This window comes from Anabrus simplex, chromosome 5 (assembly GCF_040414725.1).
Source record: "Anabrus simplex isolate iqAnaSimp1 chromosome 5, ASM4041472v1, whole genome shotgun sequence".
In the NCBI taxonomy this organism is placed as follows: Eukaryota; Metazoa; Arthropoda; class Insecta; order Orthoptera; family Tettigoniidae; genus Anabrus; species Anabrus simplex.
The window spans coordinates 323787055-323807292 of NC_090269.1; the positions used below are offsets into that span (position 1 = coordinate 323787055).

Below are 20238 nucleotides of genomic sequence, written 5' to 3' on the forward strand. Positions count from 1 at the left end.
AATGGATAAAGAAATTACAATGAATGAAATTGAAATGGCAGTAAGAAAGATGAAGAATGGAAAAACTGCTGGAATAGATGAAATTTCAGTGGAGATGATAAAGGCAGCTGGAGCTGTAGGCCTGCAGTGGACATATCGGGTTCTCAGGAATGTCTGGGAGAATAAGGAGGTCCCTGAGGATTGGCAAAAAGGAATAATCATCCCAATTTTCAAGAAAGGTGATAAGACAGTTTTGAAGAACTACAGGGGAATTACTCTAATATCCCATGTTGCTAAGATAATGGAAAGGATACTGGAAAGTAGAATAAGGTTGAGGGTTGAGAAGCAGATACAGGAAAATCAGTTTGGTTTCAGAAGTGGAAGGTCAACAATAGAGCCCATTTTCATTATGAGACAACTAATGGAAAAGCATTGGGAGTACGGGAATGATATGGTGATGACATTCATTGATATTGAAAAGGCATATGACAGTGTCCCTAGGACGAAAGTTTGGGACAGTCTGGTGCTAAAAGGAATTGGACAGGGATTAATAAAAATGATCATGGCATTGTATAAGGAATGTTGTAGTTGCGTGCAAACACAAGTTGGCAGGACAAGTTGGTTCAAAATAATTAGTGGGCTGAGACAGGGAAGTGTTCTATCACCAATCCTGTTTACAATAGTAATGGATGACATCATGAGAACAGCAAAAGCAGCATATGGAGGAAGAGAAATGAACATGACGTTATTTGCAGATGACATTGTGATTTGGGGAGAAGACGACAGGAAGGTTCAAGAACAGTTGAATGTGGTGAATGGGAAGATTGAAGAATGTGGATTGAAAATAAGTGTAGAAAAGAGTAAAACTCTTGTTATGACTAGAGAGGAGAAAGAAGGGAAAGGTCAGATTAGACTTGCAGACAAGCCCCTAGAAGTAGTGGAAACGTTTAAATACCTGGGGAGTGAATTAATGGAGAATGCTCGACTGGATGCTGAGATTAGTAAAAGGATTCAAGCTGGAAGTTGTTTCTCTCATAGTGTAAGAAATATGTTATGGGACAAAGATGTGCCAATGGAAGCAAAGGATACTATGTACAAGATGTATTACGTACCCATAACAACTTACGGAGCAGAAATTTGGACAATGACAAAGAAGGATGAGACTCGAATACAGGCAGCCGAAATGAAATTCTTGAGGAGTATGATACAGAAGAGTAGACGAGACAAAATAAGGAATGAGAAAATCCGGGAAGATTTTGGAGTGGAAAAAATGAATGATAGAATAGAGAAGAGCCGACTAAGATGGTTTGGGCACATAAAGCGAATGAGCGACGAAAGAATGCCAAAAAGGGTGATGGAAATGCAAATCCAAGGAAGGAGAGGCCATGGACAACCACGATTGAGATGGAAGGATACCATCCAACGCAGCATTATAGAAAGAAACCTGGACTGGGACACAGTGTTGGAGGAGGAGTGGTGGAAAGACCAAAGAAAGTGGAGAGGAACCATATTTGCCCCTACCCGGCTACAGCTGGATAAAGGGAAATGATGATGATGATGATGATGATGATGATGATGATGATGATGATGATGTCTGGTAACAATTGAATATAATTGTATCCCTTTTCATGGTACCTCTGTTCCAACAGTGTAAAATTTCATGAGAACCAGTTTGATGAGTCAAACGACTCGATTGCGATTAATATATCTTCACAAACTATGTGTGTGGGTATTCGACTCCCTGTGTTTCCCGATTTTGCTTGCTTTATGCCCATATCTTAATCTTTTCTTGCTAAGCTTATGTTAATAAACTTTATTTGTTTTAATTGACCTCTGCTCTACATTACTGTCTCCCTACTTTGGGGACATGCCTTTTACACTTTGTTTCTCTAGTCTAAGAAGCCCAGATTCAGCTCCTGGCAGTTTCTAGCCAGTTTTGACCGATCCAGTGTAAATAGGTAGGTGGTGTAAGGTGCTCAAATATGTCAGCATCATGGTGGTAGATTTACTGACACAAAAAAGAACTCCTGTGGGATTAAGTTCCGGCACTTCAGCGTCTCCAAAAACCGTGAAAGTAGTTAGTGGGACATACAGCAAATAACATTATTATTATTGAATATGAGAGTGTAACCTACTCTTTTTTATGTTGCCCACTGGCGCAGCCTGATCTTGTTTGTTTGAAAGCCTTGCTTCTTGATGTGCTTCTAACTGGTGAGGTAACACTGATGTGACTAGTTGGGTGAGTGGTATTGAGGTGAGGGGTAGAGTGTGTTGGAGAAGTGAGGGGAGTAAGTGTAGTTTTTGTATGCTGAGGGCAGGATTTATTCTTATTGTGAGATCATTGTTTTGCAAATAAGTGGAGTGAAGCTCTCAAAAAATGTCCCTTCTTTCATTAATTCAATTTAACTCACTGGAGGGCTTCCTATATTGATCAATGTTGATATGAATGTTTTCTAGAATATCAAATAAAGGGCCCTTTTGTTTATACTGCAGGATCTTCATATCTTGGTCTATTGTCATATAATCGTATAATCTTTGTGGTGTGCACTAATGTCTGAAAAATGATTACGTTTTATTGCACTAAAACGTTCTGCATACCTTATTATAAAATTCCTACCTGTTTGTCCAATGTAAGAAGACTCCCAAAATCAGCACTCTAATTTGTTAATACCAGAGTTAGTGTATTATTATTATTATTAGTAGTAGTAGTAGTAGTATTGGAGTTGAAAATTAATTTTGAATTGGTATAGCTAGTCCTGAAAGCTATTTTCATTTTTTTTTTTTAATGTTGGTGATTTGGTATATGTTCATCATCATCATCATCATCATCATCATCATCATCATCATCATCATCATCATTTCCCTTTAACCAGCTGTAGCCGGGTAGGGGCAAATATGGTACCTCTCCACTTTCTTCGGTCTTTCCACCACTCCTCCTCCAACACTGTGTCCCAGACCAGGTTTCTTTCTATAATGCTGCGTTGGATGGTATCCTTCCATCTCAATCGTGGTTGTCCACGGCCTCTCCTTCCTTGGATTTGCATTTCCATCACCTTTTTTGGCATTCTTTCGTCGCTCATTCGCTTTATGTGCCCAAACCATCTTAGTCGGCTCTTCTCTATTCTATCATTCATTTTTTCCACTCCAAAATCTTCCCGGATTTTCTCATTCCTTATTTTGTCTCATCTACTCTTCTGTATCATACTCCTCAAGAATTTCATTTCAGCTGCCTGTATTCGACTCTCATCCTTCTTTGTCATTGTCCAAGTTTCTGCTCCGTAAGTTGTTATGGGTACGTAATACATCTTGTACATAGTATCCTTTGCTTCCATTGGCACATCTTTGTCCCATAACATATTTCTTACACTATGAGAGAAACAACTTCCAGCTTGAATCCTTTTACTAATCTCAGCATCCAGTCGAGCATTCTCCATTAATTCACTCCCCAGGTATTTAAACGTTTCCACTACTTCCAGGGGCTTGTCTGCAAGTCTAATCTGACCTTTCCCTTCTTTCTCCCCTCTAGTCATAACAAGAGTTTTACTCTTTTCTACACTTATTTTCAATCCACATTCTTCGATCTTCCCATTCACCACATTCAACTGTTCTTGAACCTTCCTGTCGTCTTCTACCCAAATCACAATATTATCTGCAAATAACATCATGTTCATTTCTCTTCCTCCATAGGCTGCTTTTGGTGTTCTCGTGATGTCATCCATTACTGTTGTAAACAGGACAGGTGATAGAACACTTCCCTGTCTCAGCCCGCTAATTATTTTGAACCAACTTGTCCTGCCAACTTGTGTTTGAACGCAACTACAACATTCCTTATACATTGCCATGATCATTTTTATTAATCCCTGTCCAATTCCTTTTTGCACCAGACTGTCCCAAACTTTCATCCTGGGGACACTGTCATATGCCTTTTCAATGTCAATGAATGTCATCACCATATCATTCCCGTACTCCCAATGCTTTTCCATTAGTTGTCTCATAATGAAAATGGGCTCTATTGTTGACCTTCCACTTCTGAAACCAAACTGATTTTCCTGTATCTGCTTCTCAACCCTCAACCTTATTCTACTTTCCAGTACCCTGTCCATTATCTTAGCAACATGGGATATTAGAGTAATTCCCCTGTAGTTCTTCAAAACTTTCTTATCACCTTTCTTGAAAATTGGGATGATTATTCCTTTTTGCCAATCCTCAGGGACCTCCTTATTCTCCCAGACATTCCTGAGAACCCGATATGTCCACTGCAGGCCTACAGCTCCAGCTGCCTTTATCATCTCCACTGAAATTTCATCTATTCCAGCAGTTTTTCCATTCTTCATCTTTCTTACTGCCATTTCAATTTCATTCATTGTAATTTCTTTATCCATTTCTTCGTCAACTAATTGCCTTTCCTGGTCGTCCATTGAATGACTGTCATCCGTTCTTGTGTTCAGCAGCTTCTGAAAATACTCTCTCCATCTATTTCTTATTTCTTCTGGCTTTGTTAAAATTATGCCACCTTCATCCTTCACAAATCTGGTGTTTACTTGATTTCTCTTTTTGTTTCTTAAGATATCATACAGTAATTTCTTGCTGCCCTGCATATCATCTCTCAATTTCTGTGTGAATAAGGCCCAGCTTTTCCTCTTTTCTTCCTCCACTACTTTCTTGGCCAAATTCTTTGCCTCCACATATTTTCTTCTACTTTCTTCAGTCTTAGATGTTTTCCATGCTTTCCATGCCATTTTCTTTTCCTTCACTTTAATCTTTACCCTATCATTCCACCAGTGTGTTTCTTTGTTCTTCACATTTCCTGATGTTCTACCACACACCTTTTTCTGCACATCCAATCAGTGCTTCCTTAAATCTTTTCCATTCCTCTTCAACATTCCCCACCTCTGTCCTGGGTACCAAGGGTATTATTTCCCTTTGAAATTCTTCTTGTATGCTTTTCTCCTTCAACTTCCATACTTTAATTCTTTTCTCTCTTCTTAATTGGGGTTTTTCAATCTTTCCAACTTTCAATTTTCCTATCACAACTCTATGATCTCCACCAAAGGCTTTTTCAGGCATGGCTGTTACATCTACAAGGTTCTTCCGGTGTTCTTTCTCTATGATTATATAATCAATCATGGTCTTTGTTCGTCTGTCTCCCCAACCATACCTTGTAATCTTCTGACTGTTCTTCTTCCTAAACCAGGTGTTTGCAACAATCATTTGATTCCTCATGCAAAAATCCACCAACAACTCACCTTCTGGATTTACATTTCCATATCCAAAGGGCCCTACAACATCTTCCTTTCCTTGTCTTTCCATTCCAACTTGTGCATTTAGATCTCCCATCAATAGTACTTCCTTATCTTCTACCTGGCTCTCCACTTCCTCTAAGAAGTCCTCTAGATGTTCATCTATGCAACCAGTTTGTGGGGCATACAACTGAAATAGATCTTTCATGCCATTTTCAAACTGGAGTCTCATCATCATCATCCTATCGCTGATGTACTTTGTATATTCCACATATTCTTGGATTTCTCTTCTAAGTATGATGGCCACTCCATTTTTTGCTTCAGATCTTCCGCTGTAATACAGCCTGTATCCTTCTCTCAGAGGGATCTCGCCTGTACCCCTCTTCTTGGTCTCGCACAGTCCAAGTAAGGCTATATCTTTCTCTATCATGAAGTCAACCAGTTCCTCTGTCTTTCCCACTAGTGTCAGTACATTTACTGTTGCAATATGTTGGTATATGTTATTGTTTTTAAATGTAAACATGGAAAACTTCTCTCTAGGGGTAGAATCTTTAACTAGTGTAGTCTTCTATTCTATTCTATTTATGATTGCCTTGTTAAACCCATTATATCAAGATAATTAAGCAAATTATTATTTTCTTATTCCATAGTGAATTTTATGAGCAGATCAATGTTATTAAGTTGCTTGAGTACTTCGTCAAGCTGTTAGTGGTATGCAGGTCTATAATAGTGAATGAAAATACCTTCGACATAATGTGTCCAGTGTCTAATACCATTGATTTTTCTGATGATGTTCGAGTGCTCTACTGTAAATGATCTATATATATATATACTTTAGCTAGGATTACAGAAGCCAGTAAAACCATAGGAAGACCTATCTGCTGATATATTATGTTGTTGAAGGTAAAATAGTTATTGTTTAACACAAATTTTAAAATCTGGATGAATTCGTCTATTTCCACTGTACCTAATTCACTAAATTTAGTTAAGTTGCTCTGTATTAGTTTGATAGTATTGTTGATGGGAACATTGGCATACATGCTGGTTACGTTAACGGAACGGAGAGTGTGATGTTTCCATATATTTAGGTCCTTAATTTTGTTACAAAGTTCTATGGAGTACTTCACTGATGTGTTCACTTAAGAGTGGTAGTCATTTTAGGATTTTCTGGATGAATTGGGATATTCTGTAAGTGGGACTATTTCTAAAAATGATAGGTCTCATGGGGACAACGGTCTTGTGGATCTTTGGCATTGCTTTCACTGTGGGTAATTTTGGGTTTCTTCTTCTTCTTCTTCTTTTATGACCACATAGGATCACTTTAGTCAGTCCGTCGTTCAGGTCTCTTTGAAGGGATTGTTCGGGCTTTGCGGTTCTCCCAGTACTTCTTCAGACGCTCCGATCTTCGTGCCCTTTCCTCAGTTGAAAATGTGCGTGTTGTTGGTTTGTTTTGTGTAAGGGTAAAGCGGAGGTTTGTATTCTTGAGTTTTGTATTCAATTTTATCTTATTTTTGGTGTCTTCTGTTGTAAGGCCTATTTCCTTCAGATCCTCTCTTACTTCTCTGATCCATTTACATCCTGTTGTGGTATTTTTTGAGACGAGATTGTGTTGTACTAGTTGTTTCAGAAGTCTCGAGTCCTGCATCCTCATGATATGTCCAAAGAATCCCAGTCTCCTCTTACGCATAGTATCTGTAATGGGTTCTAGCTCTTTGTACACGACTTTGTTAGGTATTAACCGCCACTGTCCATCTTTCTGATATTTTTTGTTGATACAGGTTCTTCCAATCCTCCTTTCAATTTTCTGAAGTCTGTCAGTCTTTGATTGTTTATTCAGGTAAAAGAGTGTTTCTGCTGCATATGTAGCTTCCGGTTTTATAACTGTGTTGTAGTGTTTTATTTTTGTATTTATTGATAGACATTTCTTTTTGTAGATATCCCATGTTAATTTTTGTGCTTTAGCTAATCTATTTGTTCTTACTTGGATTGAGATTTTTTCATTTAAGTTATGTGTTATTACTTCTCCAAGATATTTAAACTGAGTTACTATTTTGATTTTATTACCATTTATGGTGACTTCTTTTAGCTGTGTTGGTTTTTGGGGCATAATTTCTGTTTTTTCAAATGATATTTTGAGGCCAATTTTATTTGCAATGTTTTGAAGTTCTGATATCTGGGTTTTTGCTTCTTTTATGTCCACTGCTAGTAATGCTAAATCGTCAGCAAAACCCAGGCAATTTGTTTTGATTTTTCGGCCAATCTTTATTTTGGGGGGACATTTTCTAAACCATTCCCTCATTACCATTTCTAGAGCACAATTAAATAATAGTGGTGAGAGCCCATCTCCCTGCCGTAGTCCAGTTTTAATTTCAAATGTCTCTGATGTTTCACCCCTAAACTTCACTTTTGACTTGGTATTGGTGAGAGTCAATTTTATCATGTTTATTAATTTGGGGTGTAGTCCAAGGTGTCTTAAAATTTTAAACAGAGATTCTCTATGGATGCAATCATAAGCTTTCTTGAAATCTACAAATGTTATCACCATATCTCTGTTTCTTCTCCTGTTATAGTCCATTATCAACTTAAGACTCATGATCTGATCAGGACAGCTCCTCCAGGGTCTGAAACCTCCTTGATATTCTCCTAGTTCTTTCTCAAGTTGTAAACTTATCCTATTAAGGATGATTATTGAAAATATTTTGTATGTTATGTCTAGGAGAGAGATTCCCCTGTAGTTATTAGGGTCGGTTTTGTCCCCTTTTTTGTGCAGAGGATGAATGAGGGCTGTTGTCCAGTGTTCTGGTAGTTCTTCTTTAATCCAGATAGAGACAAGCTGTTGATGGAGGGCAACTTTTGCTGAGGTTCCTGCATATTTCCAGATTTCCGCAAAGGTCTGATCTTCTCCTGGCGCTTTGTAGTTTTTTAATTTATTCAGAGCTTGGTAGACTTCCTTTATTGTGGGGGGATTGATGTTTTCTGGTGATGTTTTTATCGGGGTGTTGGTGTCCAAATGAAGAAGTTCTGTAGGTTCCTCACAATTTAAAAGCTTGTTGAAATGTTTAGCCAGAATTTCTGCATTGTCTTTATTGTTATGGGCCACCTTACCATCTTCATCCTTCATCAGTAGGGTCGGGGGTTCATATTTTTGGAGCTGCTTTCTGAAGGTTTTGTAGTAGTCCCTTGATTTAGTTTTACTGAACTGTTCTTCAATTAACTGCAGGGTGTCCTTATGATGTTGTCTTTTTATTCTTCTTAAGACTTGGGTAGTTTCTTTTCTCTGTTTTACTAGCTTTTGATAGGATATTTCTGTCTTTTGGGACTGATGTAATAGCCATGCCTGATGTCTTTTCTCCACTGTTTCATCACATTCACTGTTCCACCATTGGTGTTTTTTACGTGGTTTAATTGGAGCTAGGTCTTCTGCAATTTGTTTAAGGTTGTGTACTAAGTCTTCAAGTTTGTCTGTGATTTTTATTTTTTCAGTTGCTTTCTGGTAATTTTTGTTGTTGATTAGCTGGGTAGGGTTTATATTAGTTAGTTTTGCTTTTTCAAGATCATTAAATAGAAGGGAAATATTCTTAATTATTGATTTCAGAACTCCTCTTTGATTCTATTAGTTGGATCTTTCCTGATTGTATTGAAGTTATTTTCTGCAAAAAACCAATGTGTTTTGTTTATATATACACATCTTTCTCTGCGATTACAGTAGTACTTCCTTTATCTGCCTTAGTTATTATTAAGTCATTACTTTTGATTTACTTCCTAAGGTTATTCATATTAGTTAAATGGTCCGTATTGGGTTTTATGGTTTAATTTTGGTTTTGAGTGGACAATAGTTTATTTTTGATTTCATATCTGGCTTCTGTGTTACCTCCCTTTGCACCTTTAAGATCTTTAGTTTTCTCTTGGATGTTTTTTTCTGACGAGAGCCAGACTGTCAACTGGCATATTTTCTCTTTTGGTCACTTCATGTAGGAAATTTCATAGATATTGGCAATAACAATAATTTTGTGTGGCTATTTCTAGCCGGGTGCAGTCCATTGGTGAAAGTTCTTCAGTTTTAGAGACAATTTAATTTCCTGTGCTGCACAATACCCAATGTTATATTCTCCATTCTTTTGGATGGCATGAAGAATAATTTTGGACATTTTCTCCATGCAGGCTTTCATAGGCATTTTGTATGATCCTCTGGAACATCTTGAAAGAAGTTCCATTGAAGCCAGCCTCCTATATTAAGGACCGGACAAGTTGGCCATATGGCTGTGAGCTTGCATCTGGGAGATAGTGGGTTCAAATCCCACTGTTGGCAGCCCTGAAGATAGTTTTCTGTGGTTTCCCATTTTCACACCAAGCAAATACTGGGGCTGTACCTTAATTAAGGCCATGGCCCCTTCCCTCCAACTCCTAGGCCTTTCCTATCCCATCGTTGCCATAAGACCTATCTGTGTCGGTGTGACGTAAAGCCACTAGCAGAAAAAAAAAAAAAAACCTATCATGCTGGGTCGTTCAGACATGGCCGCAGTTCACTCAAAAAATGGTACAAAACCAACTTTTTGAATAGAGAAAGCTTCAGGCTGTTTCTCTGTGTACAATCTGAAAATTCAAAAATTTAGTGTATTATTACCAAAAAAATGTGTCCCAAAGTCCCATAGAGTAGGGCATGAAATTTGAAGTCAGAAGACAATAGTCACTCCAAGTACTTTGTCTTCACTAAGTTTATTTCTCACAAAAACAATCAAAGTTATAAAATATTATTCCCCCTTCTTCTTTTATTTTCTTGTAAACAGGAAAACCCTAAAATATTATTATTGCAGGTTGGATCATGCTCGCTTTGTTTCTGAGATGATTTGCATGTGGGATATAGTCAGAGGCATGATTTTATCGCATTAATGATAAACGTGCCAAAATAAAATCTTGAAGTGATTTTGAGACATCTTTATAAATCATTTGATGCTGATTAAGAGAATAGTGATTTTACTTTTACAAATTAAAGCAATAAATACAATTTAAAGCAAAATCATATCTTGCAATAAGTGGGAAATTGCAACAAAATTCATAGAAAATTACGAGCTTGAAATTGTATTCAAAAGTTACATGTGTGAAGATAAATGGAAGATATAAGAAGTATTTCTGAAGTCAACAGAAATTCCTACTCCCTTTAATATTTTAGGAAATCCCTTAATGGCATGACCATGAATACTGCCGACTTCGACTCCAGGCTTCTTGCGAAATGAAGTGTACTGTTCTTGGAGTGGCTGGTAATCCCACCTCAGCCTGTCTCCTCACACCACTAAGATAAGATTTTTGGTAATCCTGAAATCCCTGATAACACCTGGTGACTATAGTGATGACCATGAATACAAAAGGTTGGAATATATTGGCATCCTGGTTCAGGTAAAAGAAATAAAGTGACCACAAGTCAATCAGTAGCGAAGATGGGTTGATCGACAAGTGGTATGGTGCACAGCTGAGCTAAAGAATTTGAGAGTAAAGGTTTATATGTTTTAGAAAGCAATATTTTGATGGGTAAATTTTGTAATGTTCCTATCAAGTGGGAGAAAAAGATACAATCTCAGAACATTGTTTTAAAAATAAGAAACATGCGGCATGTAAAGTAAGCACTCCAACAATGAAACGGCAGGCAAAGTAGAACTCTCATTAGATAAGCAAAAGAAAGTTAATAGTAGAAAGGCATTATTTATTCAAGAAACAACAGCGATACTACTCAAAGCCAACATCTCGCTGCAGAAGATAGATGACCCTGCAGTCCGGAAATGGCTTCAAAAGTATGTACCAAGTACGTGTACAATGTCATTGCCCTGATTATTTAAAACGGAATGTTGAAGTCATCATTTGCCGTGAATAATGCTAAAATTTTTGTATATCAAACGGCAGAAAATACAAGTTAAATGCTATGAGCAAGTGGAATTAAAGTGGTTGTGACCGAGATAAACGTACTAATTTCAAATTGTTAAAGTCAACAGAGAGAACAATCGAACACTGAATTGAAATAAGCCAGGGTGAAATTTGAGAAATAACTTTTGTGAAGAAAATAATGAATTTTAAAGGAAGAATACCAAATTTATCGATAAAACTAATAATAATACGTATATCGCTGTGCATCTCAAATATACGAGATTTAAAACGAAATGTATAGAAGGAGAGAAAAATACAATTGAATGTATACTGGGACTGCACTGAAGAATAACAAAAGTTTCTTTAGCTTTAGCTTTAAGAAAACGCTATTTAGAGCGAATTTTCGATAATTAGATCATCCTAAGCTACCATTAACATCATAGAAACTTCTGTAGCAGATCATTTGACGTCATATTTTACCTTACAAAACATAGTAATAATACAAGAAGGCCTTGCAACGAAGAAGAAGATGATATTAACAATGTCTTTGGATATGTTTTTCATGCATGTGCCTGAGAACGTCATGATGACTTGCTAAATCAAAGATGGGATTGACATCTGATGGAATCCAGCCGACTCTACCCATGAATACAAGTTCAACTGCCGAGACTCGTAGATGACTGAACCGAGGTCCATAGAGGAACATTACCAAGGAAGGATGTAGCAACAACTATCCCGGCCAACAAACACACACAAAATAAGATAAGTTTCATGAATTATTTTTAAAATTATGTTTTTATGTCTTGTAGTGAGTTGTTGATTGTGATGCTTATAAGGAACATGTTGTTATATCTTTGTGGAGTGTTTTAAATATGTGGTTTCAATGCGAGTGAAATAACAGTGGTGTTTTAAGGAAGAATATAGGTAGCCTTCCGAAATATTTAAACACATCCAAGTGTAGGAAGAGATGCGTATGTCAATGAAGTGTTATGCTAACAATATTTCAGGTCATTCTAAAGAAGCAATACCAAAGATAGTGAGTTTTGATGATATGAAGTACGATATAGGTTTATCTCAAGTCATAGGCTATCGAGGTCATAAATATCGACAACTTATTGCCAAGCATAAGTCAATATAAGTTAAATATTGTAATGTTTTGATAAGTGAGGTGCATATTGCTAGGAATATGTTAGTTGTTGATCCACGAAATATTAATTTAACTCAGTTGAGAAGTTAACTGAGTTGTGCGATACATTTAATTGATTAAATAATATTTGCATATGCAGCAATATAAAGATACAATGAAAATATGAGGTAAGGAATGTGAGATTAAGGAATAATATTATATTGGATAAAGTAGTTGAGGTTCATGGTGTGGGTTACTGTAGTCATGTCCTAATTCGTGAACCATAGGCAATGGTTGAGTGGCGTAGTAAGTGGTCCTGAGAGTCAGGATACCAGTTGCTATGGAATGGGAGTGGGCATCTCGGACATATTCTGAGTCATGGCCCTCTTTGTGCTCAGGCGGCTAGGACTATACAATCCACCGGTGGTCCATAACCCATTAGAGAAGAAATCCTCACTTGGACTAGGTGTGAGTAGGGTAGCATCCTGCTTCATGAATTTACCAAGCTCAGAACATTTTAAGCAAGCCTCGGACCTATGGGAGTAACGGAGTCCCACTCCCATTTGATAGGTGAGGGACTCCTTGAAAACAACTTGGCGAACGAAATGGAATTCGATGGGCAGCTATCAATATTAATGGGGCTTATGGAAGAAAGAAAGTAGAACTGGCTGAGTCAGCACAGAGGATGCACCTGGATGTGCTAGGAGTAAGTGATATTCGGGTAAGGGGAGATAACCAGGAAGAGATAGGAGATTATAAAGTGTACTTGACGGGTGTTAGAAAGGGAAGGGCAGAGTATGGGGTAGGGCTGTTTATCAGGAATACCATTGCATGCAACAGAACTGTTAGGCACGTAAATGAGTGATTGATGTGGGTAGATTTGGCAGTTGGAGGAATTAGGACGAGAATTGTCTCAGTGTATTCATCATGTGAGGGTGGTGGTGGTGGTGATGGTGGTGGTGGTGATTATTGTTTTAAGAGGAAGTACAGCTAGGCAACCAACCTCTATATAACACTAATCAGAGGGAAAAATGGAAGGGATCTGACTCTTCGAAAAATGAAGATATCGATCAAAGAAAGACAAGGGCCACGAAGGGCATAAAAATGAAAGACTCCCTAGCCATCGCAAACCTAATAGCGTCGGGGTCGGAAAAGAACAAGAGTTGACCAAGAGAGGTCGGATAGGATAGATGAAAGTGAGGAGCCTGGCACAAGTAAGTGGAAGCAATGCCAGGACTCAGCTAAGGGCCCCGTGGTCGCCAACCCACGCTCCAAAGTTCAGAGCCCCTGGGGCCTCATGTGAGGGTGCAGATGAGGATGAAGTTGACAAGTTTTATGAAGCATTGAGTGACATCGTGGTCAGAGTCAACAACAAGGATAGGATAGTGCTAATGGGAGATTTCAATGCGAGATTTGGAAATAGAAATGAAGGATATGAAATGGTGATTGGTAAATGTGGGGAAGATATGGAAGCTAATAGGAATGGAAAGCGTTTGCTGGACTGCTGTGCTAGTATGAGTTTAGCAGTTATGAATACACTCTTCAAGCATAAGGCTATTCACCGCTACACATGGGAGGCTAGGGGTACTAGATCTATAAAGACTATATCTTAACCGACTTTGAATTCAGGAAATCTATTAGGAATGTACAAGTTTTCTGGAGATTTTTCAATGACACACACCACTATCTGATCTGTAGTGAACTAAGTATCTCTAGGCCTAGGATGGAGAAAGTGAAATTGGTCTGCAAACGGATAAGGATAGAAAATCTCCAGGACAAAGAAATTAGACAGAAGTACATGGATATGATTAGTGAGAAGTTTCGAACAGTAGGCAGTAAGCAGGTTCAAGATATAAAAAAAGAATGGGTGGCATACAGGGATGCTGTAGTAGAAACAGCAAGGAAATGCCTAGGAACAACTGTGTGTAAAGATGGAAAAAGGTGAACATCTTGGTGGAATGATGAAGTGAGAGCAGCTTGTAAACGTAAAAAGAAGGCTTATCAGAAATGGCTCTAAACAAGGCTGAGGCAGACAGGGAATTGTATGTAGGTGAAAGAAACAGAGCAAAACAAACAGTTGTTGAATCCAAAAAGAAGCCTGGGAATATTTTGGTAATAACCTGGAAAGGCTAGGTCAAGCAGCAGGGAAACCTTTCTGGACAGTAATAAAGAATCTTATGAAGGGAGGGAAAAAAGGAAATGAACAGTGTTTCGAGTAATTCAGGTGAACTCATAATAGATCCCAGGGAATCACTGGAGAGGTGAAGGGAATATTTTGAACATCTTCTCAATGTAAAAGGAAATCTTCCTGGTGGTGTTGCGAACAGCTAAGCTCATGGGGAGGAGAAAAATAATGTCGGTGAAATTACGCTTGAGGAAGTGGAGAGGATGATAAATAATCTCCATTGTCATAAACCAGCAGGAATAGATGAAATTAGACCTGAAATGGTGAAGTATAGTGGGAAGGCAGGGATGAAATGGCTTCACAGAATAATATTAGCATGGAATGTTGGTAAGGTACGGTACCTTTAGATTGGACAAAAGCAGTAATTGCACCTATCTATAAGCAAGGGAACAGGAAGGATTGCAACAACTATCGAGGTATCTCATTGGTTAGTGGGCCAGGCAAAGTATTCACTGGCATCTTGGAAGGGAGGGTGCGATCAGTCGTTGAGAGGAAGCTGGATGAAAACCAGTGTGGTTTCAGACCACAGAGGGGCTGTCAGGATCAGATTTTAAGTATGCGCCAGGTAACTGAAAAATGCTACGAGATTAATAGGCAGTTGTGCTTATGTTTCGTAGATCCAGAGAAGGCATATGATAGGGTACCGAGGGAAAAGATGTTCGCCATACTAGGGGACTATGGAATTAAAGGTAGATTATTAAAATCAATCAAAGGCATTTATGTTGATAATTGGGCTTCAGTGAGAATTGATGGTAGAATGAGTTCTTGGTTCAGCGTACTTACAGAGGTTAGACAAGGCTGTAATCTTTCACCTTTGCTGTTCGTAGTTTACAAGTATCATCTGCTGAAAGGTTTTAATGGCAGGGAGGGATTCAGTTAGGTGGAAATGTAGTAAGCAGTTTGGCCTATGCTGACAACTTGGTCTTAATGGCGGATTGTGTTGAATGCCTGCAGTCTAATATCTTGGAACTTGAAACTAGATGCAATGAGTATGGTATTAAAATTAGTCTTTTGAAGACTAAACTGATGTCAGTAGGTAAGAAATTCAACAAAACTGAATGTCAGATTGGTGATACAAAGCTAGAACAGGTAGATAATTTCAAGTATTTAGGTTGTGTGTTCTCCCAGGATGGTAATATAGTAAGTGAGATTGAATCAAGGTGTAGTAAAGCTAATGCAGTGAGCTCACAGTTGTGATCAGCAGTATTCTGTAAGAAGGAAGTCAGCTCCCAGACGAAATTATCTTTACATCGGTCTGTTTTCAGACCAACTTTGGTTTACGGGAGAGAAAGCTGGGTGGATGCAGGATATCTTATTCATAAGTTAGAATTAACAGACATGAAAGTTGCGAGACAATGATTGCTGGTACAAATGGGTGGGAACAATGGCAGGAGGGTACTCAGAATTAGGAGATAAAGGCTAATTTAGGAATGAACTTGATGGATGAAGCTGTATGCATAAACCGGCTTTGGTGGTGGGGTCATGTGAGGCTAATGGAGGAGGATAGGTTACCTGGTAGAATAATAGACTCTGTTATGGAGGGTAAGAGAAGTAGAGGGAGACCAAGACGACGATGGTTAGACTCGGTTTCTAACGATTTAAAGATAAGAGTTATAGAACTAAATGAGGACACAGCATTAGTTGCAAATAGGGGAATGTGGCGACGTCTAGTATATTCACAGAGGCTTGCAGACTGAATGCTGAAAGGCATAACAGTCTACAGTATAATGATAATATATGTATGTATGTATGTATGTATGTATGTATGTAAGTAGTTGAGGAGTTATGATAAATATGACGATGTATGAGGAATGATTTTATGTAAGGTTAATTAATAAAAGATTAAATAATGCAAATATGAATCAAGGTTATAATGGATGCTAGTAATGATGTGAAATATGGAATAACCTATAATAAGAGTTTATGGCAATTTGATAATGGACTTACGAGACAATAATAGATTATGGTCATCAAAAATAATTTCGAATATAACTATTCGTGATTAATAATATTTTTAAATATTATGATAGGTAGCCATTGAAAGCTACAAAAGTGAAACTAATCTTATTCTGCGTATGTTTAATCTAATAATAAATTGCGTACATCGAAGATGAATGAAATAATCTGCCTTAATCATTCTTAGTTGACCTAAAGAATTTTATTTTATTCTTACTGTGTAATTTCAATATTTCCAAACATGTTAATCGAGTTTTTTTTTTTTTTTCCCCTCAACATCTGAATCAGTAATTTCATGCATTTCAGCAACAATGAGGCAATTGATACATATCAGGGACCCTCCAAATTTTCAAAATTTATCTGATTATGTTGTGTGCTACAAACAGAAAATTTGAAGAGAGGCAGTGTTTCAGTGTCCAGACTGTGAAGCGGGTCTCTGCACTGAAGGATGCTTCACGACATTCCACACCAAACTCAATTATTAAGGTTAGATAGCATCATATTTTCCAAATGAATGGAGTTTTCTAAACATGCATGGGAAAGTTTCATTGAAATCCATAAAACAGTACCAAAGTTGTGTTGCTTTAAATAAAATCTTGCATGAATCTGGGAAAGTTTAAACACCGTGCTCAGAACTCCTCCTGCAGCTCAGAGACGACCGAGCATTTAAATCCACTACGCTGAGGGGTTAACACTAATTTGAGGGAAAATGGGAGAATGAAGGTGTCGGCAAAAGCAAGACAAGTGCCATGAAGGATGTATAAATGAAAGACTTCCTTGACCTCGAAACCTAATATTTTTGGGAATGGAAAAGAACTAGAGTTGACAAAGGGAGGTTGGATGGTATAGATGGAATTGAGGAGCCTGGCACAAGTAAGTAGAAACAATGCCTGGGCTCAGCTAAAGACCCTGTGGTCATCAAATCACGCTCCCAAGTTAAGAGCCTCTGGGATCCCTTTTAGTCACCTCTTACAACAGGCAGGGGATACCATGAATGTTAATCTACCATTCCCACCACAGGGAGAGTAAATAGAGGTATCTGTAAACCGATCAGACTGAATTTTCTGCTCATAATAATGAAAGTCAAATTTAAAATGTCTATGTGAGTTAATGGGACCATAATGTGTTTTTCTTAAACATTACCTTTAAGATTAATCATAAGTTCGAAGTAATATCAAAATTACAAGACTTTACATTTGATGCTTATGATTCTTTCTTATATAGTAACACAATACCTTTTCCTTGAAGTTTCTCTGAAAGTGTAGTAGCTGATTATGCCCAGCCCGTCCATAACGAACACTAGCTGGGTCAGGGAACTTGACAGCATGGTCTGTTCTTGCAGTTGACTTGAGTGAAGAGTCCTGAACAAGGAAGTCCTTTTCTCTGAGCTGCTTGGGCAGAGGCACCTTCTTACTCTGATTATAAAATAACAAAAACACTTCAGTTAGATCTCGTGTCAACAGAGTTTAAAATACAGAAGAGGATTTATAATCTTACCTCAAAGAACCAGAGAGATGAGAATTAAGACTCGCCTGCTGAAAAAGAGACTTTTTAAATTGCTAAAATGATCAAAATTATTCAAGTTACCATTAAATGAGGGAAGTAACATTTGCTTGTTCAAATCATGCCCTTGAGACTGACTAATACACAGGTACAGAATACAATTTTATTCCATCATTAACTATGTTACGTACAATAGATGTTGTCAAAGAAAACAAAACAATAAAAACTATCATACACATACTCAGAATAATATCGCCGGCTTACGACCAAAATAGCATATCTACAAAAATGGCCAAAATGGTGTATTTCATGGGTTTTCTTATTTAGAATGAAGCATATTTCCTGCCAAAATGGCGTAAGTGTAATTTAATTTTTTTTAATTAGCCCCTAGCGTAACTAACTTGCACAAAATATTGTTAATGCCTAAAAATTGTAAGTTAAGATACGTTGCTTTGCTGCTAATGGATATCAGAAAATTTTAGAGCAGTATTAGCGTAAGTGCAGATACCCTACTTTGGTTCTAACTGAATTATTGGCACGCACTAAATGGTTGTTATGCTTGCCAACTTTTTCCTTACTACAATAATGCTGTAGTGTCAGTCCTTTGTTGTTCCCCATTTAGAGTCAGCTGCCCGACCAGAATTACGGCGTTTTACGGCAAGGGTATTTAAATCCGAATAGATGCAGCAGTATAAATGTCACCCTTTAAAGAAAACAACACCATAGTCAAACAAATAAAGATATAAATGTAAATTTTTGCATTTCATTTCTAAATGCTCAGTTGTTATATATTATTTTGTACTCACCCTAATTTTGAATCTAAATATTGCCCAATTTTCCTATACCATTTCAGTGTCAATGCCCGCCCTTATATCATCAGCGTAATGTTTGCCAGGTAGTATCAACAGTGCCAGTTTGTCTTTGTGAATATTCGTCTGCTTTACTACAAGCTCATAAAATTCTCATCCCACACGTAATTGAAAATATTCTGAACTCCTGGAAGTTAAATCACAATCTGAACCAGCATTGTTTTCCCACATTTCCTGTTCATTAGAAAGATAACTGCGATGCTACTAGTAACATTTCTCTGCAGCCCTGTCCCTCGAGCTTCACACAATATTTGTTCATGTTTTTGTGATTCTTGGATTCATTGTCACTACAATATTCATCAGAATATTATTCAGAACTTCTAAATAGCAAACACTATCTCCATTAATTTCTAACGTACTCCAATTTCACATTCTTTCAAACATTGCGACACTTCTCTGCGATAAGCAGACGAGATGAGAGCTCGATTATAAATAATCTCTGACTGGAATGCAATGTTTATCACCTAGGTCTGCTTGTGAATTACTCACAGGTAAGACTGTCAACAAGATGCTGAGAAGCTTGCTGAATTGTGGGAATTGGTAATGCACCATGGTTTCACAAGACTCTTCAATATTGTGTGTTTTAATGATTACGCTTGGGATATAATGAGAAATAACTATACATTTGTGCTCAGCATTGTAGTTAATTTCATGATGCATTGTTGATTTGATACCTATTACACTTGCATTTTTAACAGATAATATCAAATGATACTTTGTGGTTATAAAATGATTTATAATAATTGTATACTTGCAGTGAATGTGATTGTTTTATTATTACGTACCTTATATACGCTAGTGTAAAATAATTTCTATTGAAAAATTATTAGAGCCAAATTAGCGTATATCTTATAGGTCATTGAAAAAATTCTATGCCACAGAATATAACATTGGATGTAAGAAATAAGTACATAACATTATCAGGGAATATGTTGTTGATATATTAAAAAAATCAGTGATTTACAAATCAGTATATGTAACCAGTTATACACAAATCAATACCAAACTTGTCAGTTTTTCTTGCTTCCTGAAAAGTAATGTTATTGTAGATAGGCTATTCTGGTCCTAAGCTGGCGATATGTAATTTTAATACATTGCATGATATTATCCTCATTTTTCCGTATTGAAATTCAGTTAAAGTAGAACAATAAAAGTTTGATTTCCACCTTTCAATACTTTACAAGCAATTACAAAATTAGGATCTCATCCTTATTTTATTGCTAAATTATTAAAAACATAGGACATGTTTCGTTCGATTGTTGAACATCTTCAGCTACATACATTTCTAACAAGGTCAAAATCAGTAATACTATTCTAATAACCTGCAACTATTGTTTATTGCTAACAGATTTAATATAATAACTATTAAAATACTTTTGAATATAAAACATTATATATATTACGTCGTCATTGTTAAAACAATATTACTATTTGTAGTGTTTGATATTTTAAAAATCTTGTTCTAAATTTGAATACAATGTCATAAGTTAGTCAGATATAAATAACTTTACAATCTGTTTGATT

General features: G+C 37.1%; 1 protein-coding gene across 1 annotated transcript in view; it reads right to left on the reverse strand.

The window, feature by feature from the left end:
* Window positions 1–20238, reverse strand: part of LOC136874874 (uncharacterized) — a 210034-nt gene that overhangs the window by 122954 nt on the left and 66842 nt on the right. The window contains exon 4 of the mRNA XM_067148570.2: window positions 17578–17757. Within this exon, the coding sequence (XP_067004671.2) occupies window positions 17578–17757 (180 nt within the window). The remainder of the gene's footprint in view (window positions 1–17577; window positions 17758–20238) is intronic.